The 27,210-nt window shown below is 38.9% G+C and overlaps 1 protein-coding gene across 5 annotated transcripts in view; it reads right to left on the reverse strand.

Moving 5' to 3' along the window:
- Window positions 1-4,394: 4,394 nt before the first annotated feature.
- ncam1a (neural cell adhesion molecule 1a) overlaps window positions 4,395-27,210 on the reverse strand; it is a 263,949-nt gene continuing 241,133 nt past the window's right edge. For 3 of the 5 annotated variants that reach the window (XM_087847467.1, XM_087847466.1, XM_087847470.1), the window contains 4 exons: window positions 14,841-15,048; window positions 13,138-13,254; window positions 11,729-12,184; window positions 4,395-5,584 (listed from right to left, as the gene is read on the reverse strand). In XM_087847467.1, the coding sequence (XP_087703593.1) occupies window positions 5,464-5,584; window positions 11,729-12,184; window positions 13,138-13,254; window positions 14,841-15,048 (902 nt within the window). In that variant the 3' untranslated portion in view covers window positions 4,395-5,463. The remainder of the gene's footprint in view (window positions 5,585-11,728; window positions 12,185-13,137; window positions 13,255-14,840; window positions 15,049-27,210) is intronic. The other 2 variants (XM_087847469.1, XM_087847468.1) reach the window with 1 other exon arrangement.

Here is a 27,210-nt window from a genome sequence, read left to right on the forward strand (position 1 = left end):
GCATGAGTGTTTCATACGTCAAAGAAGAGAAGAAAAAGAAAAAAAAATACTAATGTTTCTGTTTCATCAATGTAAAAACTCCCAGCTAATATAAGGTGTTAAGTAAAAATGCTGTTTTTATGTTCATAAATGAGTGGATATTTCTTTTTAGGTAAAAAACAAACATTAGTAATGTAAGCAATTTAAAGACAAACTGAATTTTAAGGTCTTTTGCAGCAGCATTCACCATACTCTGTAAATGTATTTTATTTACTCAACATTTATGTTCTGTTAATCCAGTATTTAACATGTTACTGCGACAAGTCTAGTATATAAACATACAGAATTTAAAAATATTAATACTTTAACACAAATACTCACTTTATATGTTATATATTAAATATAATTAATAATTAATATAATTATTTACAACAACAAAAAGCTTATTAAAAAATAAATTCTAGGTAAGTGTTTTTAAATCAGTTGCAGTAGTAGTGAATTTCTTGGCCATGAACATGGCAGCTGGCTACAATAATGGTTTACATTTTTGCCTTACAAGTCAAATATCCCCAGTCTGATGCTGGGAGACGATGCAGATCCCTCTGTGGCTGCGTCAAGAAAGGGCATCGTAAAAAAACATTCCCAGCGTAAACACGCGGAACCATCTGCTGTGGCGATTTAGTTATTTTTTCCTACTATGAAAATACTTTAATACAATTCTCGGAATGTTTAATAAGAATAAAATTCAAGGTACTGTCGCTGAGCAGCCACATTTTCCTCCTTTAAAAGATCAAAAGAAATTTTGCTGGATAAATTATTGCCTTAAAATACAGGCCACTGCTTTGAAGGTGTTTACCTTCAAATCATGAAGGTGATAACTAATCTTAACTGTAACTTTCAGTCTTCTTTGACAAACATTTGACTAACAGATATCACCGGTGAACTTTTCTAGGTTACTTACATAAAGAACAATTTTTGCATTGCAAGTTTTCTGAAATGCATGTTTAAATATGCAAACGAGGTAGTAAGCATCCCATCATGCGTGTCTGCACAATTCTTGGTATGAAAGAAAAAATCTTAACAAGATGCATTTTTCCTTTAATTTTATTGAACACAAAATTTCCGGCAGAATGCAAGGTCAGATTGTTTGTTTTTTGCCTCAGTTAGTATTCAGTATTTACAATTGCGACAGTGGGCAGACAGACAGAAGAGTGGCAGCCTACAAATTTTTTACCTGCAGCATAGAGCTGATGTTTACACACACACACACACACACACACACACACAAAGCATAAGAGAAAAAAAAAAAGAATAGGGAGCTCTGGATCAAAGAGAGTGACCAGTGTTGGCAGTGGAAGCTGAAGGCTCCTGTCTGACTGAATAGGAAGAAGTTTGGGGTTAGACATTTGTGTGCAGGGGATTTATTCTATTCTCTGTGAGATAGAGAACCTTGAAAGGATGCTTTTCATCTTTTTGAAAACCTGAAAAACTCCTCGAGTAGAACTAGATGTCTTTATTCTTACTGAATCAAGTGGTGGAGTCAAAGGAAAAAACCAAGGCTGCTTCTGTGTCGTTCTTGTATTTTTGAGGCTTTGAACAAAGGCCTCCGGCTCACCCGATGTGTTTTCACAAATGAAAGTGGGACTGGAGTGGAAAAAGTTTTCATGTACAATACTTTCACAGGGGAAACAGTGAGGTTTGGTCATGAGACCGCACCCTTTTAAAAAAATTACAATTCAAAGCTGTGCAAGGAAATCACGTTTCTTTTGAAGCAAAATTGCGCAAACAGGACAAAGTTACACAACACGGGGTCAATACAATTCATTAAGCCATAAATAGTTTTTACATAGCAAAAGTGATTACGTAGTAGTATCCTTCTAATATATGTTGCATGCTTGCTTTAGACAAATGTGTTTCAAATATTATAGAGAATGTGAGACCTGAGCGTCAATGTGCCTTGTACTCCAATGTCAGTGTTTACGAAACATCTTTGTAATATGGTGCAAGTTTTCAAGGATTGCAGCTCAGTTTGCCCCTCCCCCAGTTCAGTTTATTACAGTTTTGACTTGTATTAGTTATGACAGGAGGTTAATTATAAAGATCTACACCACATGTGTATTTAGGCATTTGAAATTTCCATTTATTATGACAGAAGTGATGACCAAACATAAATACTGTATACAAGACCAAATTATAATAAACCAGAATTCTCCTTCAGCAAGGACACTGCAAGCACTCATAATAACACAATGATACAGCCATTTAAGACTTTTATGAGACGACAAAGCTCGGCTTAATTAACAAATCAAATGCAGTAAATGAAAAAGCAAATCAGCAGGGAAATGGAGATGGGAAATGTTTAATGCAGACACTGAAAGAAACTGATCGCATGCCAACATTTTCATATTTAAAGGCACTGTGTCTTTCCAGTTTGCTGCTGTCAGACTTCTGTACATCGGTGTTGCTAATTCTGCCGCATACTATCAGCTACATGTTTCACAAGCTATTTCAACTCTATGACAAAGGACTCAATGGCTTCACACATTCAGTGTACTAGCTTGCAGCCTAAAGTAGGAGGAACACTGTACAAAAAAGGTCACACACAGTCTCATTACCTTTCAAATCCATAGCAGTGTGGAAAAAAATGTTTTCGGTGAACTTCTAAACATATGACGAGATCTTTCATTTCCAAGGATACGTTTAATTCCTGGTTAAAAGAGGCCAAGTTCGTTAAGATTTGCTGAAAAGGTTAGAGTGTACATTCATTTCAAGTCACTAATCCAGGTTTTTAAATCACATTTTTCTTTAGAAATCCTTACGGTCTGTGACAGATCGGATATTTTTATTGGTTTAAAAAAAATCTGTGAATTTAGGCGTTTTCAGACCCACTGCTGCAGATGTATAAAATCAAGCATCTTTGCCACACAGTCTGGTTTAGAAACATTTGTGAAAAAATGGGTCATTCTAAAGCGCTCGCTCAATTTGAACGTGGTGCTGTAATAGGATGCCACCGTTGCAACAAGTCAGTTTGTGAAATTTCTTCCCTTTCCCCCAATGAGCTGTAAGTGGAAAGGTTTAGCAACCACAGCCACTCAGCCATGACTTGGCAGACCCTATGAAGTTAGAGAGCAGAGTGCTGAGACGCATAGAGTGTAAATGCTGCCAATGCTCTGCTGACTCAATAACTGCAGAATTTAAAACCTCCTCTGGCATTAACACAAAATCTGTGCACCGGGAGCTTTATGGTATGGGTTTCTATGCACAAGCAGCCTATGTCTTTGTACTGTACATGCTCACAAATTTCCGTAATGATCAGAGAATGATTGATATTAGGTTTCCTAATAGAAAGAAGCAGTTACAATTATAGACCGGTTACACAAAAAGCTCAAGATGATCACTTAACCAACTCATCTACAAACTTTCAGACATTTTTAATAAAGTTTCCAGCAACTAGACTTTGTTGGTAAATGCAGTGGTAACACAAGCTCACACCGAGTGCAGCTGTGGTGCAAGTGTAAAACCAACAGCTGAGACGATTAGACGGTTAAATCACTGACAGGTAAGCGGATCTAAACAAGCCGAGCTTTTGAATCTCCCGGTGAGTGATGGAGGTTAGCCCAGTCAAGACAAATCGGTGTCAAATATTCAACAACCCTAAGCTAAAGTTCAAACAAACAAACTGAACTGAACACATCTGGCCTCCGAGTCACATTTAAGCCCAAAGCTGTCATGTAAACAGCTGGTCAAGAATGCTTAAAGGAGACGGAGACTGAGGTGACAGCATGTGAGAGAAAAGGAGGCAAAGGTAAATTTCCTCCATTAATCTAAAAACGTTAATGGGTTTGTGTTGTTATATACTGCTTCCAAGGTAAACTCACAAGGACTAAAACTAATGGTTTGCTGAAGTCAAACAGTGAGACTAAAAATACACAGGAAGTTGCATTATTTTCAATGTAAGGTAGAGAGCAGACAGTGTAAAATATTAGTTGCAGATCTATCTGTGTAGCTTAATTTACCTAAGTACTACCCAGAAGAAATAGTGGCCATAAGTCAGATTTCCATTATTTACATCCTGTAGCATCCCATTCCATTGATCCCATTTATTTAATATATAATCAATGATCAATCCATCTATTACATTTGGTCACATGTTAACTTGCTTGAGCTGGTGAAGAGTGAAAACAGTATTAATAGATGACTAGTGGGTTTTAGGATACTGATGATATCGAGTATGCAACAGAAGTTTTCACCAAATTCAGACAAAAATAAGGTAGTAATTCTTCTTCGAAACAAGACTTCATCCAGCCTTGAAAGCTGGACTTTAAGAGATGCAATCACTGCAAAGAAATACATTTGTACTCTTCTGTATTCTTCACTGTCACCGCTTAATTTAAACCCAACTTGTCTCCTGAAACTTAAGTTTATATACACTTAATAAGCAACTTAATAATAGGTTGCACAAATACATTCAGTCTAAATGTATGCATGATCACTGTATTTTCTCTGTATTTTACCCCAAACGTGTTGATGCGTGTAATTCAAATAATGCACTGCTTATAGACTTGCCCTTAACTCGGAGCAAATCTATAAAATAATTTGTAAGCATGCATTAGCTATGTGTCTTGTAAAAAAACATTAGATTGCTGTATATAAATTTTTAGGACAATGGGGTTGAAACCAATTAATAGTAGTACTTATAGCATGATACAGTTTTCACTGGTGTTTTCTTTCATTTATCATGGCTTAGGCTACATCTGGACCAGAAACACACAAAAACAAAAAAAGTGAATATGAACCAAATGACAGCAACACATACAGAAATACAGTAAACTTGCAAAATCAGGCATGCTAATGTTCTAATCTCTAGCACTGGAAATAACACATAAAAAAAAGCTAAATAGGCAGTTTATCTGCATATTATTCAAACACAAAAAATATCGACAGAAGAAAAAAAAAAGACCCATTTTTTCATAATGCATTACCATGATGATGACCATACTGCATAAAGAATAGTAGTATCGGTAATGTACATGACTTACATGTGTGTACATCATGAAGGCAGTAATCAGTGAAGTAAAGCTACAGTCCAACCATGTTTATCTACAGGAAAATGTCGATTCTTCACCGCTGATCAATTTAATATTAAGTCAAAGAAAGAAGGTGAATTACAAGAGATCTATTTTTTTTTTTTTTGTGACAAATAAACAGGTAAACTTATGTAAAGGAACTAAGGCAAGTGCATGAGGTCTTTACATATTCCTGGTCAGAAGACACTGCAGAAAGAGAAAGAGACCAATGGTTTTCTTTTTTCTAATTTTTTTTTCAGTTGCTTCTTGTTGGTTTTTCTAATGCAACGGGGTGGTGTGTGAAATTGCTTTGAGGTTTCAGTGACTGTGACCAACCCCTTTTAACCTTAAAACCCAACAACCCGAACCCTCCCAGCCCTACGTGCCCTCTTCTTCCTGCTGCTCACGGCCGAGAAGATTACGCTTTACTTTCGTTGCCATTCATCTGAGGAGCCTCGTTGGGAACTGTCTTCACTTCAGCTGTGGCATTCTTCACCTCCGCCTCGCCTTTAGTGCTATCATCCTTCACAGTCTTACCACTACAGGCGCAAACGTAAGAATGAGAGAGACACAGAAAGACAAAAAGAGAGGAGATTCTGTTAGCAGCAAATCACTAAGTCTCTCTTTCACAGCTAAACGGTCTGTTCTGAGCTGCCTTTTGTATCATTTTTCAAAGAAAGAAGGGAGGGGGAAATTGGGGGAAAAACATGCAAGATGCTTTGAGGGAATTTGTTTTCCCTCCTGGAACTGAATGCATTTCACACATAATGGGATCAAGCTCACTATCCTAGCCAGACATCAAATAAGAGTACATGGATGTCACAGCTACTTTCAAGGAACAATGAATGCTGATGTGGAATGAGACAGGGCTGGTACAGTAGGCACAATGGATGAGGGAATGAAAGACTGAGGCATAACCTACAACACAAACTACAATTCACAAGAGGATTACATGCCATCTGGACTGAGCTGAGACACAATGGAAAGAGACTTTTGGGCCATACATCATTTAAGTTGAAAACTTTCTGGTGTTCTGGCTCGGATTTTTCTTTTTTAAGGGCATTGCTTTTATATCTTCTGTACCGTGCTCTTACTGTGCCTTAGAAAAATAAGGCAGGGACAGTGCAATATATAAGATCTGTAAATATATCTAAACCTGACCGCCTTCTTAGATGCCATCTTATAAATTTTTGGTGTCAACTCCTTTAAATATGGTGTAATTATTCATATAAACTGTAAAGCTCCACTAGCATCCCCCAGTGGCTGAACTGCTTATTACATTACACAATTCAGCTTTTGCTGAGCAGTCACTGAGAATGTACAAAAAGGTAAACATAGCCTGTATCCTCTTGGACTAATAAATGCTGTCAGCAGGATGTGAGATTATGGAAAAAAAAAGTTTGCAGACACTTTTCTCCCCCCCAGTGTTCCAAGAAGGAGAACTTTTTTAATGTAATAATATAAATGCACATTACAGGAATTTACATTTTATTTGTGTCCTGGGGGGATGACCAAAAGCTTCAGGGAAATGTTCAGTTTAAATTCATGTTACTGTTAGTTTTCGAGAGTTTTGGGGATGGGAAACTGTGAATGGTGCAGATGGGGCTGGTGGATGCTTTTGGCTCAGGTTCAACAGTCTTAAACTGCACTGGAATCTTTCTTTTAGCTATTTGTGCAATTCAATTTTTTAACTGAATTGCAACAGTTTATAAATTTTTTTTTTGGTCTGTTAGAAAAAAGTCAGCTGGACGTTGCTTTTAACCCTCTCTGGAGCTCTCTTCACTGAGTCGGTGTCCGATTGAAGTTCGGTCCTGTTTTCTGTCTCTTTTTATCCCTGGGCATCTTTTTATGATTCATTCAGTAGTTCATTTTTGTTACCAATGAAAAGATACCGACAACTCCTGGAGAACAAAAAGCCTCTTTTCTTGTTTGTGTTTGTGGAATTAAGACTTATTTTCTCCCAAAGAGATTTATTATGTTGTAGAAGCCAGAACTGCATTGTGAAATCAATTTATAAAGTATTTTCCCCTTCCTGAGTTTTCATTTTCTTGCACCGTTCTCGCACTTACATGCTCATCAAAAACCTAAAACCAAAACATAATATTAGACAAAGACAACCCGAGTAAGTCCAGGATATAGTATTTTAATGATGCTTTCATGTATTACCTTTTTTTATGTGGAAAAAGACAAATTTTGGCCCTTTGTTAAATCCTGAATTAACTTTGATTAAATACATTTTTTGGAAAGCTGAGTTCAATTTCACTAGCTACGCCCAGGAAAGATTACTGCCAGACCTGTTGAATCCAGCGTGTCTGTGTGACTGTGTCTTAAAAAATAAGGTCGGCTAAAAAAAATCTCAAAAAGCAACACCTCATGCCACAATCTAAACAAAAACAGCTGAGAAACAAAGTCATTGACATCTATCGGTTTGGAAAGGGTTAAAAAGACATTTCTAAGGTTTTGGGACTCCAGAGAACCGCAGTGAGAGCCATTGTCCACAATGGAGATAACATAACAGTGGAGAATCCTAGGACTGGCTGGACAACCAAAATAGGGTCACAAAAGAACCCAGAATAACATCTTGAAGAGTTAAGTTCAGTCTTCACAATTAAACAAATAAAGAAATAAACTGGGCAAAAATGGCATCCATGGGAAAGTTCCGAGGTGAAAACCACTGCTGACCAAAAAGTACAAAAGAAGGAAAAACCACCAAACATCTTGATGATCCCTAAGGAATCAAAACATCAGAGCAACAATCAAACATGGTGGTGGTAGTGTGACGATCTGGAGCTGCTTTGTTGCTTCAGGACCTGGACCACTTGCTGTAATTGATGCAACCATGAATTCTGCTCTCTACAATTAAATCCTGAAGGAGAATATCTGGCCATCAAATGATTTCGGGTTATTCAGCAGGACAATGATCCTAGACACACCAGCAAGTCGACCTCTGAACGGCTCAAAAAACTCCAAATTTTGGATTAAAAACTGCACTTTGTGTTTACTTGGGTTATCTTTGTCCATCCATTCACTAGCGCTCATCCTTTTCAGGGTACGCGTGGAGGGCGCTGGAGCCTATCCCAGCTGTCATAGTGCGAGAGGTAGGGTACACCCTGAATGGGTCGCCAGTCTGTCGCAGGGCTAATACATAGACAGAGACAACCAATCGCACTCACATTCACCCCCCCCCCCCCCCCCCCATTTCACACCTATGGGCAATTTAGTGTTTCCAAGTAACCTAACCCCACTGACTGCATGTCTTTGGACTGTGGGAGGAAGCTGGAGTAGACCCGGGGAGAACCCACGCAAACACGGGGAGAACATGCAAACTCTAGGTTATCTTTGTCTAATATTGAAATGTATTTGATTTTAAATATGTGACAAATATGCAAAAAAAGAAGAAATCAGGAAGGGGGAAATACCTTTTCACTGCACTATACAGGTTTGCATTGTGCAATTAATTAATTAATTAATCAAAAAGTTTAAACAAAAATGTATTTCCTGCCATCTATTTCCACATTTTCACTATACTAACATTCCACACAGCAGCAGTCCATTGTTTGACATTAGCACTGTACTGTTGCTCATTCAAAATTCTGCCTATCCTATCAGAATGACCAATTAACCTAACAAGTGTGTCTTTAGACTCTGGGAGGAAGCCGGAGTATCCAGAGAGAACCCACGCAGGGACAGAGACAACAGGCTCGACATGCCAGCTGGGGTAATTGAACCCAGGACCTTCCTGGTAACAGGCGACAATGCTAACCACTTAAACCCTCTCTTCTATAATCAACTTGCTTCAACTTTTGACCTTTACGCGGTAGAATTCACATCTGTGAGTCATTTATGCAGTTACTCCAGTTTCAAGTTACTCTCAACTTCACTGAGAACCAAATTACTGATGATTGTGAGTCTAACTGTATTTCAAGCACGTGCAAGCTTCTAAAGAGCTATGCAGGGTATTAGTCACTTTTTAAAATCATTCTTACATCATCAGAAACTATTCACAAGTGCACAATTGCATTGGCTGTTGAGTCAAGGTCACATTAGACACATCATTAGATCAATGTTAAAGATACATTTAAAATCTAGGAATAATAATGAGTGTAAAACATCTATTAATAAGGAATTCTTAAAGCTACATATTCTATAGTCTGCTCTTATTTCGTCTCTTCTGTTAAAATAAGTCCAGAGGAGGGCTCAGATATCCAATAAACCCACAAGAAGTCTGACAAGACGTTTTAGTGTTGGGATGCTGAAGAAGGATCACCACATAGATCAGTGGGAGAGCTGTGCTTCAGTCCTGTCAGAGTTATGAAGAAAAATCCCCCCGATGACAAGTTTGGTTTTATCAAGGTGATGTTGAGCTGACAAGAGCCCTGCTTCCAACTACCTCTCAACTCCCCATACTTCATCACTGACATCTTCCTCTGGCCATCCAAGTGAGTAAAGTATGAGATGAAGAAGGCAGAGAAAGAGGAGTGGCTGTCAGTAAGCCTCTGTAATTTATCTTCTGCAGCTTCCTCGCCATACTCAGACTGTCAGAAAAATCAGGAAAATCTGCAAACTCGTAGGGCCAAAAACTCCAAATAATAACCTGTCATACCGCCACTGAAATGACAGCTTCTACAAGAATTAAGACAGAAAACAGAAGTGTCTGGGAGAAATTTGGGGGACTGACAGTTTTCTTTTGGCCTTCACCATCTATTATCTTATCACAATGAAGAGGACACAGTAAAGCTGCTGCTTGGTGAATTTTTTTAATTTACTTCAGCGATTTCAACTGAAAATTCTTCTGCCGAGTTCTCTACACAAAAATTTCTTATGGCGCAGCAGGACTTGAACCCCAGCTATGGCAAACTAAGCACCATTAACTGTATCACTTACAGTCTATTAAATGCACCTAGCTTAGGTTGTAGTCTCTGGCATTCACCTACTGCTGCTTGTTTTAAGAGGTCAATTAAAAACTACTTACAAAGACTGACATGTGATATATGATTTTAACACCGTAGGGATGAATTTAAAGCTTTTGATCATATTTTTCTGTTGCTTATGATAAAACAAGCACTCGGGGCTAGATTTAGAGTCCCGATATTTGCACAAAACTAAGGAAACAATTAAATCCTGTTTTAAACTGAGTCTAGCACTCGTAAGAAGGTACTTGTAAATCTTTTTCACTCAAACTTGCATCTTGCTGTTTCACAAATGGCTTTAGAGCAAAGAAAACCTTTTAATTTAAAAATATAAACTTATAAAGCAATTTTAAATACTGTGATTTTACAGATTTTGCAATATGTTTACATCATCAGCTAATTTAATTTAAGTTGTAATCTTCTGTACATGAAAAAGAATTAGTTGTAAGTGTCAGCCTTGATCTTGATTAATTCCATTTCACCCACGTTGAGTGCACGGCTTCTCAGCTTTTACGAAGAAGCCAAAAACCAGAGCACTAAGGAGTGGGAAACTCATGTGCATGCAGCTTAAAGCAGGAAAGCCGTGTGCCTACATCGTTCTGGTAAATTTAATCTAACCCATTTACCATCGTCCAGCTATGAATGTTTCAAATACCTGCAGTCGGCACCAATAAAAATAAAAGCCCGGTTTAATGAACTGATTAAAATGACTGAATATATTTTTTTGTATATTAGGACAGTGGGTATTGCTAGATGCCCCAGAAGGTGAACAAAATGCATCATTCTCCTACAATCTGCCCATGATGATGAGGAATATGAGATGGCTTAGATGTATGGTAGGAGAAATCTGTCTCTACTACGTGAATAAACAAACAGGTGGAGGAAGGTGGTGGATCTTGATTGATGACAGGCATGCTGGTAGCATGCTGCACTGGTAGCATCCCAGTAGATTATTATCCTTGCTACCATTAAAGGAAAATTCCACTCTTCCATAATCCTAAAATTCATAATGTTCTTGAATAATGTGCAATATAGTGTTAAAATCAATGGGTACATGCTTTAAAAAGACTTGGGTTTACTACTCATGCAATGTTTGAAAATGTTTAAATTGGATAATTATTTTAACAGTTTTTGTCTTGAAATTTAGGTGTGCTGCAACTCTTGCTGCTGGAAATGTTTTTAACCTCAGCTGATGCCAGGCAACAGCCCAGCATAGTTTTAGGGAATAAAAAGACCCATCAAAACCTCCAGTAAGGGAGAACTACTTAAAAGCACTGATGAGTCATTTAGATTTACCTTTTTTTTAAAAAATAAATAAATAAATGTGGGATCTTTCACAATATAATAAAGTAAAAAAGAAGTTTTTAATCTCAGAAACATGATGGTTTGAGGCTTTGAGAATAATGTTTTTAAGATAAACACAAGTACAGTCATTTCCACTATGACTGCTATTTGGCTCCGTGCTTTGGCCTCTAACAGTTTATATTTATGACTGTGAATTATCATTAAATAAATAGCAATGGAAAGACTTCAGGAAAATATCGAGACCAGGAAATAAATTTAAACTAATTAACAAGTTTTAAGGACTCAAATCTTGATCTAAAGCTGCCTGCTATTTTCTGCCACATGCTTGATGAGTGCAAACTGCTTGGGGAAGCCTGATAATACATAAGTGGAATTTTTCCTTTGAAATGGAAGGGACTTATGAGCTAAAGGGATGCTATCAGGCTCAAAGAGATACTTGGAAAAATACAGATATGGAGGTGCTCATACTCATTTTGGGCTGGTGTGGTCGAGTCTGTGCACGGGGCATTAGGAACATCCTTGGTCGGGCCGTCTACTTGTGAGTCCTTATTCTGGGTGCTGTCAGGGGCTTTGACTGAGTCCCGTGGACTCTGTGGCCCATCAGCATTAGCAGAGGGTGGGCTGACTAGCTCTGATACAAGGGGTGTTGGGTCGGAAGATGCGGAAACTTTAGGGGTGTCGCTCAGGTCAACCAGAGGTCCAACATCAGGTTGGGGGTTAGATTTATGCGAATTGGCTGTAGGGCTGTTTTTAGGGTGAGACTTGGCATGGGCCACTTGGGTTGGGCTGGAAGTGTTGGTTGTTAGTGTGGTTCTCTCACTAGCAGGACTGCTTTGTGCCGTGCTAAAGCTCTCAGTAACTGAGTTAGCAGCTGTGGAGGACAGCAGATTTACCACCATCGGCGTGGTGTCTGCAGCAGCAGGCCTGTTTTGTGAGGAGAAGCGGGAAAAACAAGGTAGGAGAGGGAAAGATAGGGAGTTGGCACAGGGGAGGAAGCAGAGGGCAGAAAAGTGAGGGAATCAAGGACAACATGGAAAATAAAAGAGGTAAAAGGAGAGTGCAGGTTGGGGGATAAACAAAGCAGATTATTGTGCTGCAGTTAAAAAAAAGAGACTACACAATCAAAATGTTAGCAACAAAATATTTGTAAGGGGAAAACATAAAACAATCCAACGATAAACTATAAAGGGAATGGAGGGAGTTTCAGGATTAAGATGCTCGGATGTCTTTCACAAGCAGTTTTCCCAGCAGAAGGCGGTGTTTGTTCTTACTTTGAATGTGTCTGAATGATTTATGGACCTTGGCAAAGTCGCTCAGAAGGAGATTCGACAGCGCTCGGCTTTGAAATGAGACGACTGAAGTTTCAACGACAATGTACTGTGATAATTGTTAAGTTCTTTGCTGCGCTTGTTGCTTCTTGTTGCAAAAATAACATTTGAATGGTTTGAAATTGTGCCAAAAAAAAGGAAGTCAAGCAAATGTATTACTTTCAATATAAAATGGCAAAATCTGGAAAGTCTTCGTTAAGAGATGACCCAAAAATGCAGCCTACAGCCTGCATCGTGGTTCTGTGGCCGTGCATATAGACCAGCACTTGCAGAATCATTTCTGTTGAGTGTTCACCGTAGGCAGTTAAGTGTGATGCGTCATACATGGTCATACATACTGTATAGACAGTGGGACATTTTAGCCTTGCATAAAAAATGCTTACAGTGTAAATTAGCAGCACTGCTCTGTGGTATGTATAACAGTCCTTACAAGAGAACTGGGTCAATATTTGAATGAAAGCTGGGCCGGACCAACATTATATTTGTCAAATGTTTCTGCTCAGAGCAAACCAACGATTTGCTTAATCTCTCTGTACTCTTGACACTCACTCAGGTTCTGTCAATGGCGTGGTCTCGTTGGGCTCGGTGGCACCTCCTCCTTCTTGGTTTGGAGTGTTTTCTTCCTCTGTTCTCACTTCAACAATAGGCTCCTTACACTCATCTTTGCTGTTATCCAAAGGAAATATTGTTACCAGGGTAATGAATTAAGTGCACTTAACTAGATGTGTTATTTTTCAACCCTACAAAGAGAAAAATCTGGCAGTAACAATGTCAAATGAACAGGTTAATTTTAGTCAACTAAAACATACAAAAACCCATCAAACGCACTCACCCTATCATCCTCTTTGATCATCCTCCACCTGCACTGATCTGTAAGCTCTGATTGGTGGTTTTCCCTGAGGTCTTGTGTTATCGTCACACTGCTCTCTGATTGTGCTGAGCTGTGTGCATTGCTGGGACTGACCTGTTTAAACGCAGGGTGCTAAATAACGCTACAACTCTCACGATGCACTTTCACTAAATTTTGTGCGAGCTGTCAGAGCTGAAATATTTATTTGTTGCACTCGGAGCTGGCGAGATGACGGACAGTTCGGCGCATAGAACAAAATGTTTGATCAAACACAGGCGAACATGCAGTAACTGCATTTCAGCGCCATTAAATATTTACTGTTGGTGCTGAATAATTGAGGGAATTTCCCTAAGGATAAAATATAAAGATTTGCCTGCTTTCACTTTAGCTCAGCACCTTGGGAATTTGCTCTTTTGTCTCGAACTCGTGGGCGAAGACTTAAAAACATGTTTTTAGTGTGTACTTACATACATCTACCCAGGAATCAATGGCGTCTAATAAGCCCTCATACTAACAGCTCTTTTAATAACCTGGTCACAAAAATAAAACTATTATTTCAGAATTGTATAAGTTAAAAAAAGAAATTTGGCTGACTTAGTCTGCTTAGTTAGATTAAACCAATGTCTTTTCATCGTAGTACATCAGATACTGTTGTTCTGTCAGATACTGCTGGCCTCACAGAAATACACATTAGTGGTGCTTTAGGATGGGTGTTTAGTGCACTGGTTAACGATCCAGCTGTTAAAGAGTGATAAAATCTACAAGTTTCTCAGCTCTGAGACATGTCCTGCTTTGTTTTGCCTTGTTATCACTCCATTACTGGTTTCTTTTGTAACTCACATTTTATTGTGCTTTCACCCGCTGATTCCATTTCAGTTTAATACTTGCTGGGTAAGGTTTAGGACCCAAAACTACTAAAACATAGTTATTCTGCTCCTTAATAAAATGAATCCTTCACCCTGTAAAAAAACAATAGTCGAGGGGTTTTTTTTAACGTGTGATTGGAACAGAGACTTTTCTTATCTTTGCTGTAACCAGGTGCACTTGGTACTTAAGCCAGTGGTTACCTTGTGAAGAGAAAATGCCAGTAATGCCGACCAAAGTAAAGTGAGCTGAATAAGCACATCTTTACTGGCTTTATTCTAAAGTTATATAAATCATAAGCATTGATTTGTATTTATGGTTCAAAAGATAACTTTAAGCCCTTTAAGTATTTATTCTATTTTTTAGCTCTGCCTTCTTCTCAGTCAGCTCCTGAGAAATATGTTGATATTTGCTGCAAGTCCAACAGCTACCCTCTAACTTAGGTTTTCTGATGGTGGGTATTTTTGAAAATGTGCTAATTCTCTGTAGGCACACCACAAATAATCTGTGTTCCAGTCAAAAGATGACGCTCGCTTACGTGAATGCCGCCTTGCCCTCCTCGATGTCCTTGCTCTTTGCGCCTGGGCCAGCTTTCCCACAGAAGTTAACAGCAATGCACATGAGGAGCCCGCACTTGTTGAGGAAATAGCAGATGACATCCACGCCCACCAGCAGCAGGAAAAAGACAACAATAAGGATGCCTACGATGGCCCCGGTGCCCATGCTTGAGCCACCATCCATGGGGTCTGAAGGGACAAAGACAGGTAGAGGGGATATACAAGCAAAACAGGCAGAAGAGGAGAAGAGGGTTTAAATATAGAGAAGAGGGGATGGGAAGGAAGTTAGAAAGAGAGAGGGAGAGAGAGATGATGAGGAATGCAATCAGGCTTTTAATACAGTGCTTCAGGTTTCAGTCAAAACCTCAGATGTGTGTCGCTCTTTTCAGAGGAGAGTTGAAAATAAACAGTGCAAGGGGGACTGATGTAATTTCTAACAACTCTATATTTATTCTTGACATCCCCGGTGGCTGAAACACTATGTTCAATTTCATACAGAATCACAGAACTTGCAAAGACGAAAACAAATCAAAACAAATACAAACAGACAAAACTAACGGTAGCCTTCAAAGGGCTTCTAGGCATATTCTTGTTCTTGTCACTAGGCGTTTCATAAAACGCTTGTAACACATTTATAGACATTTGTGGACTGACTATTAATATTTGCGCCTTAGGTGTCAATATGGCACCATTAAATATAAACACTACATTGTATAAATATTTTACAATAAGCAAAAATTCCTCGAAAACTGCATGAGGGGCAAATAAATTGCGATGACAGTCTACTCAGATATATTACAACACAGGAAAACAATGTTGTAGCAGAATATTCATAGTTTTAGCACTTCACTTTTTTTTTAAACACCCGCCCAATCATTTCGCCAGTTTCAATCAAACTTATATGAGGTTATGAAGGGTTACCTGAGCAGCATGTGTGAGCAGCCAACACATTTCTAATTCAGCTCTGAAGGCAGAGTACAAATACAAGTCGTTTTCTCCTACAGATTATTCCCAATAAACAAACGCACATGCACATTATAGAGAGAATGGCATAAAGATGGATTTTGGAGGTCAAGGCCGGCTTAGACAGCTACATTTTCTACCCTTTTTATCATTGTGTGCAACCGGCTGCTTGCTAGTCTTTAGAAAAAAGAGAGAATTTAAGGGGGGTGTTGGTGTATAATAATGTAATAACAGGTTTGTGTATGTGTTAGTCCTCGTAGGGAAATTACTCGTCTGCATTTAACCCATTCACCCAGTGAAGCAGTGGGCAGCCACCAATGCAGCGCCCGGGGAGCAGTGTGTAGGGACGGTATCTTGCTCAGGGGTACCTCAGGGTAGCCGTTGAGTGGAGTCGAACCCCCGACCTTCCGATCATGGGGCCACCACTCTACCTACTGAGCTAATAATTAACAAATTGAGTGATATTTTATGTAAATTTTAATTATTTTAAAGACTAAACTTGGAGCCACAGAATTTGTGCCAGTGCAACTTCACTGCACACTATGACTTACTGGATTTCAACCTTCTTCTGGAAGAAACAATAGATCTGATTGATAACAGCAACAGAATACTGGAGAAACTGTATAATTGTTAAGAACAAAAAGTGAATAAACTAATGCTTTGGATAAAAATGGAAAATCCTGTTGAGGAAAAGAATAAAAGGGATTCACTACTCCACTGAAAAATGTGGATAAGTTAAACTAACAGAAAAAACAAAAAAGACAAAAAATAATTTAAAAAAAACACATATTTCCTTGACTGAGGTAATCATAGTAAGCAGGATTCGTGGTAACCAGGTATAACAAGATTTCTTGTAATAGTCAGTGGACACTTAAAGACATAAATACAGGCCTTCCTCAACATCTGGCTTCTTACTGAGACTGTGAGAAACAAAAAGCAATCTCCGCTTGTTCATCCAATGAACTTAATGTTGTTCTACGAAAACACAACATTCAGGTGTATCCGAGCTCAGACCTATTTCTACTTTATCATCAGAAAGAGGTGGTATTTATCATTTTTGCTGCCCACTTCTAGTCTTATGGGTCAGTCACACTTCAGCGTGAGCCATAAGGGAGCTTGGTGTTGCAAAAAACTTGTAGTTGCCTGGTGATTCCGAGACAGGTCACCTGGCAACGTGTCTCCAAACAATCTTGGTCTGGCCTGGAGTGTCTGCAGTCACTCTCAGACAGACAAGAAAAAATATGCAAATAACCGCAGTCTAATTTATAAATGCAGACAGATTACAAACATGTTGCACTTAATCTGAGTCAGTCTGCTCCAGTGAATGAACCTCGTCTCCCATGCGTCTGTTAGCAGTAGGAGACTCGACTCAGCTGGTTGTATTCTGGTTCTATTCCTAAAGCAAGGCTGCGAGCACCTACACAACTACATCACTATTTGTTCAGACGTTTTTGAACTTGTGTTTCAAATCTCTATCGTCTTGGCTTGACTTTGAATCTAAGTAGTTCGTTTGAAATTATGTTAAATGTAAATTTCTGTCCGCGCAGATCATTTTTGCTGACTTGTTAAAAATATAATTACTGTGTTATAACAGCTTGCATGTAATTGCCAACTTGACCCCACTGACAAACCTGATAACAGACTCACTCCATCTTATTGCCATTTTAAGCTACTGTGAAGATGACGGCTGACTGTGAGCGGTCGCAGACCCCGTCCTCCGTCCTTGAAGCAACGATTTCAAAGGCAACAAAATCACAAATTCCTTGCACACAGTCTCCAGCCACGGTTTTCTCCAGGGTGACTGTAGCCTTACTGACCACTACATGTGACATTCACACCGAAGTTTAGTGAAAGCCTCACAACCATACCTGAGGTAAATTTCAAATGAACAACCTCTGGACTGGAGAACCTGGAAAAAAATATAGAACATCCTGTATTGCCTCCATGCATTAACACAATGTTTCCCAATCAAGGCGTGCATTTAATATGAAGATGATTTAAAATCAAAGCTGAAAAGATGTTTGTTTGTGTTCAGCGTGTAAAGTCAGAATTATAGTTCCAACCCTGTTATCTTTGTTATTATGGTATCTACCGTGCCAGTAGGCAATCAAATTGGAAGACCTTCAGTTAAATTAAAGCCTCTCTTACATGTATCAATTTGGCTCTGCTTCAGGCAGTAAAGACTGCTGTAATGGCTCGCCAGGGTCTGATAAGGATCAAGGGCTCATCAAAGTGTCTGAGGAGAATGTGAGCGCTGTGCAATTTGAGGACCATCTTTATGTTAACTGTTTATACCCTCAGCCTTGGATATGGGAAAAAGGGAAAGGATCAGCCAGTGACAAATATGTTCTGCAGTCGTGATTCACTGGAACTACGGAACGAACCCCTATTTATAATGGCCTCTGCACAGCCTGCAGCGTATTCTAAAAGCTTAAAGTATAAATAAATGACAGCAGCGTTACCACTGTAAGGAAGCACTGCGCTTTCAGTTTTCTGCCCATTTTGTGGTTTCACACATTCCCTACTCTTTAGATAAAAGGCCAAATATAGATAATGCACCGCCACATCAGTATACACTAGTTACTCCAGCAAAACAGACTTTGATCTGAAGTAACCACAACGAACGTGACGATTTAGTGTCAGTTCCATTAAATCCATGTGCACTGGCGTCTAAAACTGTCATTTTGTACAGCTGAGTAATCACATAGGGGTGGTGGTGGTGGGGGGTGGTGGTGGTGGGGGGTGGGGGGGTGGGGGGGGATATATATAAGGGAAGCCAATGTCTTTTTCAAATGGAGCAAAGCAGTAACTGCCACACTGAAGTATCATACTAAATGTGTGTGACAGGTAAAGAGCGAGCAGAACTGTTAACGCGCTCTTTACAAACATTCACTGGATCTTAAACCACATATGTGTCATTTGGGGTAACCGATTTACTCGTATGCAACCCTGCAACGAATAACTGCCATGCTAATCTTTGACTGTTAACACACAGCTTTACTTTATGAGATGTCATAGTATGACATCGCACTTTCTGCCAGTGATTTAAATTGCCTACGGAGTGCTGAACGCTCATGACGAAGATGAAACCTTATTGGGCCAGTTTATGCCACTAATATGTCAAATGTAAGTATTTTATAAAAGCACCGTGTAAATGTGCCATTAAAAGGAGACTGAGACACATAAATTAGACCAAATGAAAGCTCCAATTCTCTTGGCCTTTGAAGTAGAAACAATTGTTGACACACATAACACTCTTTAAATGCTGACGGGAGCGCAGCCCACGGACAGCTATGCTGCAGACTTTGCAGGAAAAAAAACATTTTATGCCTCTTAAAGATGTTATGTTTGTGCTTACTGCACTCTGATGCATTCACAAGTGAAAGCACTGCCCTGGGCCAACCGAGACGTTTAATTCAAATCCACTATCTTCCTCTTTCTGGCTGGCCCGGTATGTAAACCTTCAATTTCTCTGATGGTTGTGATGAAAATAGCAAGAACATGCCAGAGTTCTGCGCACTTATAGGTGACTACAGTGGTGCAGAAAACACTTGTTTTTTTCTCTGCCCATTGCTTCATTTGCATTTTAACAGGCACAATAAATCATGTGCCATGTATTCAGTGCTGAGGGGGTGGGGTGGGGTGGGGGGGTTCTTACCGAGTGCTCTCACTGAGGGAGAAAGCACAAATCTACCTGTCAGGGTGGACTACACAAACATTTCTCTTTACGGGCTTGTCGGGTACAGTACTGAGACAGGTTTCCAGACGACTGGTGATAAACAGACCGCATGTGATAAAATATTTCACTACACACATTTCTGAGGAATCAATAAGACTGCAAGATATGTGCAGTTGTACCCTGATGAAACACCTTTATATCAGAAGTTAGGTTTGAGTCCAACCGTGCAACTCTGCCCGTGGGTTGCAGTATCTTTACAAACTTGTGCTGTAAAACACGCAGAAATGCAATAAAAAATCTTCCAGCACTTGCTTTACATTTCATGGATTGGTTCAGCCATAAGTAAAACAGCCAAGTCTAAATAAAAAAATATTAATTTTAGAGTAGAAATACAGTTTAAGACATTTTAACAACATTTATTTCACCACCAAATAGTCTCAGAACAGTTTGTGTTTGAGATTCAGTGGAATGCTGAACATTGCAGTGATTAAAATAACCATATGCATGCAACAGACTGTAGAGAAGCAAACACAGTGTCCCCCTCATCTGTAAAGGAAGAAGCCCAGTTCAGGACAAATTTGTTTATACTGTAGATGGGGAATACAGACTGTCTGCCTGAGGTGTAAAAATGCGTAAGCTGTCACCGTTTTTCAACCAGCACTACAACTGTCATTACAATTGTTCATACAACACCATCACAGACTTCCCATGACTCTTATTTTCTTCTTTTCCTTTCCTTCGTTGGGTCTATTTTTCCACCTACGACACTTATTTCTGGATACTGCATGGACCTCATTTGGCTTTAAAAAAGTTTCTTCAGTAATTCCCATGTCTGCGTCCTCCATCAAAGCTCTGCCACAGTGTGGCACTGCACCACCATTAAAAATAAAATCGGCTTCAGAATCAGTTTTCTTTTGGGGCACAAGGAGGCAGGGTGACGCTCAACCGGCGACCGACTCCCTCTCTGACTGATTTAAGATCCTTGGAAACTCTTCATGCAGAGAGCGGTGTGTGGCTAGATGGGATTTCAGCCCTTTTTAAATTAAGATGCTATGAAAACAAGTGCTACAAACTGATATGCATGCTGGCTTGAAAGTTAGGAACTCTGGACTCATTTCCATAGAGGAAAGCCTATAGAGGAAAGAGGGGAATCATTAATTTAAAAAAAATGTATCTATTTTAACACAATAGATATTTTTGACACAGCGATGATTACGATGACGCTTCTGTGGATTGTTTTAAGCTCGAACATTTGATTTGAAGTTTCTGCCATTAATCACACCAAGCTAACCAGCTGAAGAAACGTTTCAGGCTATAGAAAAAAGGAAGAATCCAATAGAAAGAGAGATGGCAGCTTTCCCTTTAATCTGTATGCAGTGGGCGACCTGAACCGTTTGCTTCAGGGAAGAGAAATATTCTGTTTATATGCAACACAAGTAAGTTTGATGCAGACATTTAGATGGAGATCCTGATTAGCAAAAATGAAAATCACTCAGCACTGATCAGCACAATCATTACTCGGTAGGCACTGATGAACAACTGGGGGGACAAAGTGACAAAGAACACCTCAAGGGTGTCGTAAGCTCTTATTTTCCTTGTGACAGAACTTAGTTGAGATTAAACCGCAGTGCCAGGGATAATAAATGGAGGGAATACAAATCTTATTTTAGACCCCAACTCATAAAAAGGCGGGGGTGCCACGTTTCCAAAGTGAAAACTGCTCAGAGAAAAAAAAAAGTCAATAACATTTGAAGCTAACCTTGTTAACTTTTATTTTTTCTTTGCTAATAATTCCTCTGCTCTTCCTCATGCCTAATTCTCCTTCATTCCTGTTCAGAGAAACGGGGTGTTACAGATTCAGGTTTGATGATACTGCCTAGTCTAAGGCTCAGGCAAAGAGCTTATGGAAATAGATTCACCTTAGCGTCCCATCAAAAGGCCATCAAAGATCATACGTTCAGTGGAAAAGCCTGTGACATTTGATTACTTGGAACTCAAGTGCTCTTTTCTGCACTTTTTCTATGATTTCTTATGAGTTTTAGTTTGGTACGTGTTGTGCTGGATGTTAAAGCACTCACTAGCCACAAGAGCACGCTTGATGGGAAGATAAATTATTTCGTATTTCCAGTATTACTGAAACGTGCACTTACACGGTGCGTGTATATCCGTGTGAATCTGACTTTTAATACAGACATAATCAACTCCAATCCATCAGGACCATATGGCTCAAATTACCAGCAGCAGCACAGGTCTTAGTACTGCTTAGCTGAAATTTGTGATAAATCAGAGAAAAGTGGTTTTAAAACACACGCTAGCTGTATTCATTACAGCAAACTGACTTTCTGTATGACTGGCCTCTATGATGGAAAATGCTCATCAAGACAGAATAAAAACAATGACCATTCACATATGTGTGATTACTGAAAATGTATCAATGCTTTATTAATTCTCTCACACTAAAATGCTGTTGATCATGGCTGCAGGTGATTTTAATCTCTTAAGTTATGCATTGCAATCTGTCATCTCTCATGACTCTGCAAACTTTAATGAGTTGTACAGCAGAGTGACGAACAAATGTTGGAACAAATGGAAACTATACAGAGGACTTTAAGTAGCCCAAACTCTGACAGCCTTTTTAAAAAATCTCTAGCTTGTCATTGCCACTGTTAAAGACGGACATTTAAATTGGCCTAAGGTTATTCCCTTGTTAAGTCTCAAGTAATTAGCAATTTCTTAGCCAAATGCTCCGTTAGTTAATAAGAGCTAATAAGCACTGAGGCATAACTGAGAGTTAAAACATTTAAATTCTTTAACTCCAGTAGAGTTGCTAGTGTGGCCGTTCTCCATGGTGTTACAATCAGACCAGGCCTCCATGAAAAACAATAACAACAACAAAAAAAACAAACATACAGGAGCGTGGAAACAGAAGCTAGCAGTAAGCTAGCTAGCCATTAGACATGCTATTATGAAGTACCATATTTCAAGTATTTAAAAAAAAATACTGCTACAGAATACATAACCTCCACCCTTACAAAACATAACCACAGTGGTGTCAGATCACAAGATACAAGTAAGAATCCTTCTGTAACTGCGGATTTTCATAGCTAGGTTGCTAGCTAGGTTGCCTGGCTATCAGGTCAACAAAAATTAAAGGTGGTCTGGAAAGACTTACAAACAATGTTGTCGGCCATTTAATAAGGAAATCAAATTTTGGCGTTTTTTGTTGTGTAAACACTGGATACATTATTTTGTTGCTTAGATCGTAGCAGCTAACAACAGCCAAAAGAATCTACTCGGCGCCATCAGGGTTGCATATTGGTTTCATTCTAATGTTTAGCTAATGTTTGCATATTAATATCCATATTTTTGTGCTGTTTTACACTGCTGCAAGGCCTCTATACAATATACAGTTTACCATTTGTTCCTTTTTTATGCAAAATGCATACTTTATCTTCTTCACTTAGGCTACAGCCAAGCCCCTGACCTCAAAACATCTGGGTTCAACAGTCATGTTTGATGTAATGCAACACTGAATGCAGAATACAGACATTTTGTTAAAGCTCCAGAGAAAAAAAGGGCAAAAATCAGCTTAACAATCAGCTTCCCAGAAGAGTCAGACAAAGATATCTTAGTATGTTTAGTCGCCAAAGCCTCAAAGTCATTACTTTCATGAAAGAAAAAGAAACAATTTATTTCAACCCTACAATGGTTACATGGAAATACACTGATAAGCACTTACAAAAATGTCTCAGGAATAGAGAAGAAAATAATTCCACATTTTTTTAAACAAAATTTTTTAGTGTTTAACAGCTGCTTCTTTATGGGTTTTTTTTTTCTTTTTTAGACATTTCACTGCTTTCAGGTAAAAAGAGAGCATGAATCCTCAAAATAACAGCTGATTTCTCGAATATCAGTTTGAAAAGAGTATGTACACTTCTTCACAAAACATGATTAGTTTTTCTGCACATCCTTCTGTTCTCTCCGGACAAGGCGGTTACACAATGTATTTGAAAATGAGCATAATATAATGTTGAAAATTAAGAATGAGTCTGGAAAAAAATGAGTTCTCTGACCATAACCGATATTAAATTTCTCTGCAAATGTTATCTTCCCCTCAATTTGTACAGCAGGACATTTCAAGCTCGTATAAAAGAAGAAGAAGAAGAAAAAAAAAACAGCCAGAATTTAGGCACAGCATTTGTACTCATCTCCTGGTTAACACATTCATAATGCTTGACTGGGGAGCTTTGAAGCAGCTGCATAGCACATTCATGAATACTGGATCATGCCTTGTGTCAGCTTTCATGCAGTGTTCATGCTTTTATGTCATTTGTGACATAACAGTGGAATGGATGTGTTTGTTTAATAGGCAGTAAAGTCCAAAATAAAAGTCTCTTTACAATTTCCGTGTCTGATTAAACCACTGCAGACACAAAATTAAACAGTGTAATTATTCTATTTATCACCCCCTCTTCAGATCACATTAAGGCATTATGAATGTGTTACTAATCAAATCAAAAACAAAGCTACAATACTTTGTCTACATTGTATCCTGAAAGAGCACCCGACGTCCAACTTGCAACATTGAGAAAACCCTAAAAATCTCTCTCCTTCGGAATCTATTCATACACAAGATGACATTACAGTGAAAACAGACGAAAAAAATATTAACAGAATCTAAAAACCAGAAAACTGAAATTGATGCAAGTACTGAGCACCCTGTAATAACGTCATGAAACCAATGTCTTGACTCTTCAACTTTTTTTTTCTTGTGTGTGGCTGCACAAGGGTCAAAAGGCATAGAAAGCAAAGGTCTGGAGCCAAAGATTTGAACGGCTCAGACTATCCTCTTTCTCCTTGAATGCAATCAGTTTATGGGAGCCAGAGCACAGTCAGCACGGACAGGAGAAGAGCTGCCAGACTGCACGTCACACATTGGCAACCGAGGGTAGCTGAGGTTATTGACCAACAATAAATAAATATCCACAACAGAGTATTTTGAGTGATAATCACAGCAATAAAGTGTGACAAGAAAAAAAAAACACACACACACACACAGTAAAAACACAAACAGAGAAAGAAATTTGTGTGTATGGCAATGTCATGGTCCATAGGTGCCCAAGAAGATCACACATGGAGACAGGAAGGACACGGAGAAAAAAAAGAAGCAGGAGAGAAAGAGGGAAAAGAGGGAGAGAGATAGAAAAATAGGTCAGAAATACAGAAATACAAGTCTGGAAGGTTGTTTTTTTTCTTTTCAAGACTGACTTGAAGAATAAAAAAGGAAGTCTAAGTTAAAGGGTAAAAATAAAAAGAAGTTATAGCATGTTAGTATCACAGCAAATGACACATGGTTCACGGCAGGCATGGGTGGAGGGTCACACAAAGGAAGGTAATGGGGGATGACATCGATAAGGAGGACATTTCAAACACACTGCAGCACAGTCTCTGTTTTCACCTTAAGGTTCAGTATAAAGAAGGGGGAGTTTTAAATCAGCCATGGTGCAGAGCAGCGGCCAAGTTTAGGGTAAGATAGATGACAGCCTGAATGCAAGAACACATCCACATGAGTCAGGCTAGTATCTCTCACTCCTAATGGCCAGTGGTGTAATATAAAGTAAATGCAAGCACAAGCTTGCTTGCCAGTGATGCATAAACTGAATGCCAAAGTCTCATTAATTCACAGATTCGGTAATAATGGAGTAATAAAAAAAACACAGCAACGCGTCTCTTTATTTTATTGTGTGTGTCTTTGGAAAGTTGGAGCCAAAGGCCAGAAAACTGGCCGCTGAGCCTGCAGAGGAAAGAAGCTGGACTGCTTTGCTCACGTAGCCTTAGCTACTATTGTTGCCCTTGACTTATCAGTAAAGGCAGTGCAGATTGTAGATGGATTCATTAAAATGTTTTTTGTCTACATTACGTAAGACATTACCTTCAAATCCTATTGGATGTTGCAATTATAAATGGCTTCTGAATTCGGGTTCTAAAGGAACCTGATAATTACTTAAAATAAATGTTAAAAACAATATGGCAGCTTTTTTGTCGGTAAATAAAAAGGAAAGTATTTTGTTGACAGACGTCGTGGTTCAAAGTTCGAATATGTATGGACGTCCTTTTTGTGTTGGTATGGACACATACGGAAAGAAAGCATAGGCAAATATTCACAATAGTACCACTTGTTCATCTAGCATTACACCACTGGTCATGGTTGGGGGGAATGGCCCATGCAAAACCAAACATCCAAAGCAGACGCTGGTTATGAAGGTCAAGTCTGTGACATGGATGAATGGATGACCTCATGTTACAAAATGTTATTAGCTTTATAGTTTTAGTCCTAAGTCAACCTTAGCTGGGGAGATTTGGATGGATCAAGATGTGCCACTTTGTTTTTTTATATTATCTCTTCACATTTGGGCAGCATTTGACTTTCTGTGAGACTGTGGCAAACAATTGCCGCTCAGCTGTACCTGTGTGCATTAAACCTAAAGCAAATTAGCTATACACAAACCCTTTCACACGTCCGATTCAAATAAATTCAAAGGACAACAAACTCCGATATGTTTTCAGAGATCTTTTATGCTGAAGTGCATTCACATTACTGGGCTGAATGAATTCTTGTGCGTATGGTTGTTTCTTTGAACATAAAACAAAAATTTAAACAGGCTGAAGCTCGACCTTGCGTACGCACTGGACTCCCAATGAGAGATTCAGATAAAATTGAGCATGCAGAGCCCTGCATATAAAAAGGAGCAGCTGTTGATCAAGCAGTACAAAGAACAGCTGTGAGACTGCAAGGGAATAGTGGAATTAAATGCAGATGTTGTAGCTAAAAATAAACCTCGGCAATAGCCCATGCTCCCTGAAGTGAAGAAAAACAACAGCAGCTTGGAAGTAATACCAAAATATCTCAAAACAAAACAAATAAAAATAAAAACTTAAACAAAAGTAATTAGAAGACTTGAAGGGGGGGCTGACTCGGATGATACTAAGGTTAGATTTATATGTGATCCAAACCTCCCACTGCTATATGGCTGTTGCCCAGCAAGGACATGAAAAATTAAAAAAACAATTACAGCATATGAAAACTCCCAAAAACCAACCAAACTACCAAACAGGTTTTTTCATGTGCCATGCACTGGCAGCAGTTGCCTTTTAACAACTCCAGTAAAGAGCAGAAAAACATTAATCCAGCTGGAAAAGGCACCATGCAAAGACTGTATGGGCTGCATCCCCACCTAACTAGGCCACACATTTCAATTCAGGTCAGTCTTGGAGCCTGAACTGTGAGACCTACTAAACCTGGTAGCAGAAGGGAAGACAGATGCTGACAGAAAGAATGAAAATCAGAGAAAATGTGAAACAAAGAAAGAGGCAATAGAGGCTCAGATATCGTGATACAAACAGAGAGAGACTGCAAACAAATCAGAAAACAATGAATGGTATATAAAATGAGGCAGGATAGTAAATTATGGAGTATGGTCATTAATGATTTAGGAAAAAACTGAATCTGCAAGCTTCATTTTTTTCATAAATAGTGACTTACTCAACTTCAAAAGCTGAAACTGTGATGAATTTTAGATTGCATGCATATAATAGTTTCTTCTTTTGGATGTAAAAAGTCAGTAATCTATCCCGATTAATAATAAAGCTCAACTACAGTGACTATGACCCACAGAAGAAGAATTTTGAATGAGTAGCTATGTGTGTGA

Source organism: Neolamprologus brichardi, chromosome 10 (assembly GCF_056152115.1).
Source record: "Neolamprologus brichardi isolate AB-2024 chromosome 10, ASM5615211v1, whole genome shotgun sequence".
NCBI lineage: Eukaryota > Metazoa > Chordata > Actinopteri > Cichliformes > Cichlidae > Neolamprologus > Neolamprologus brichardi.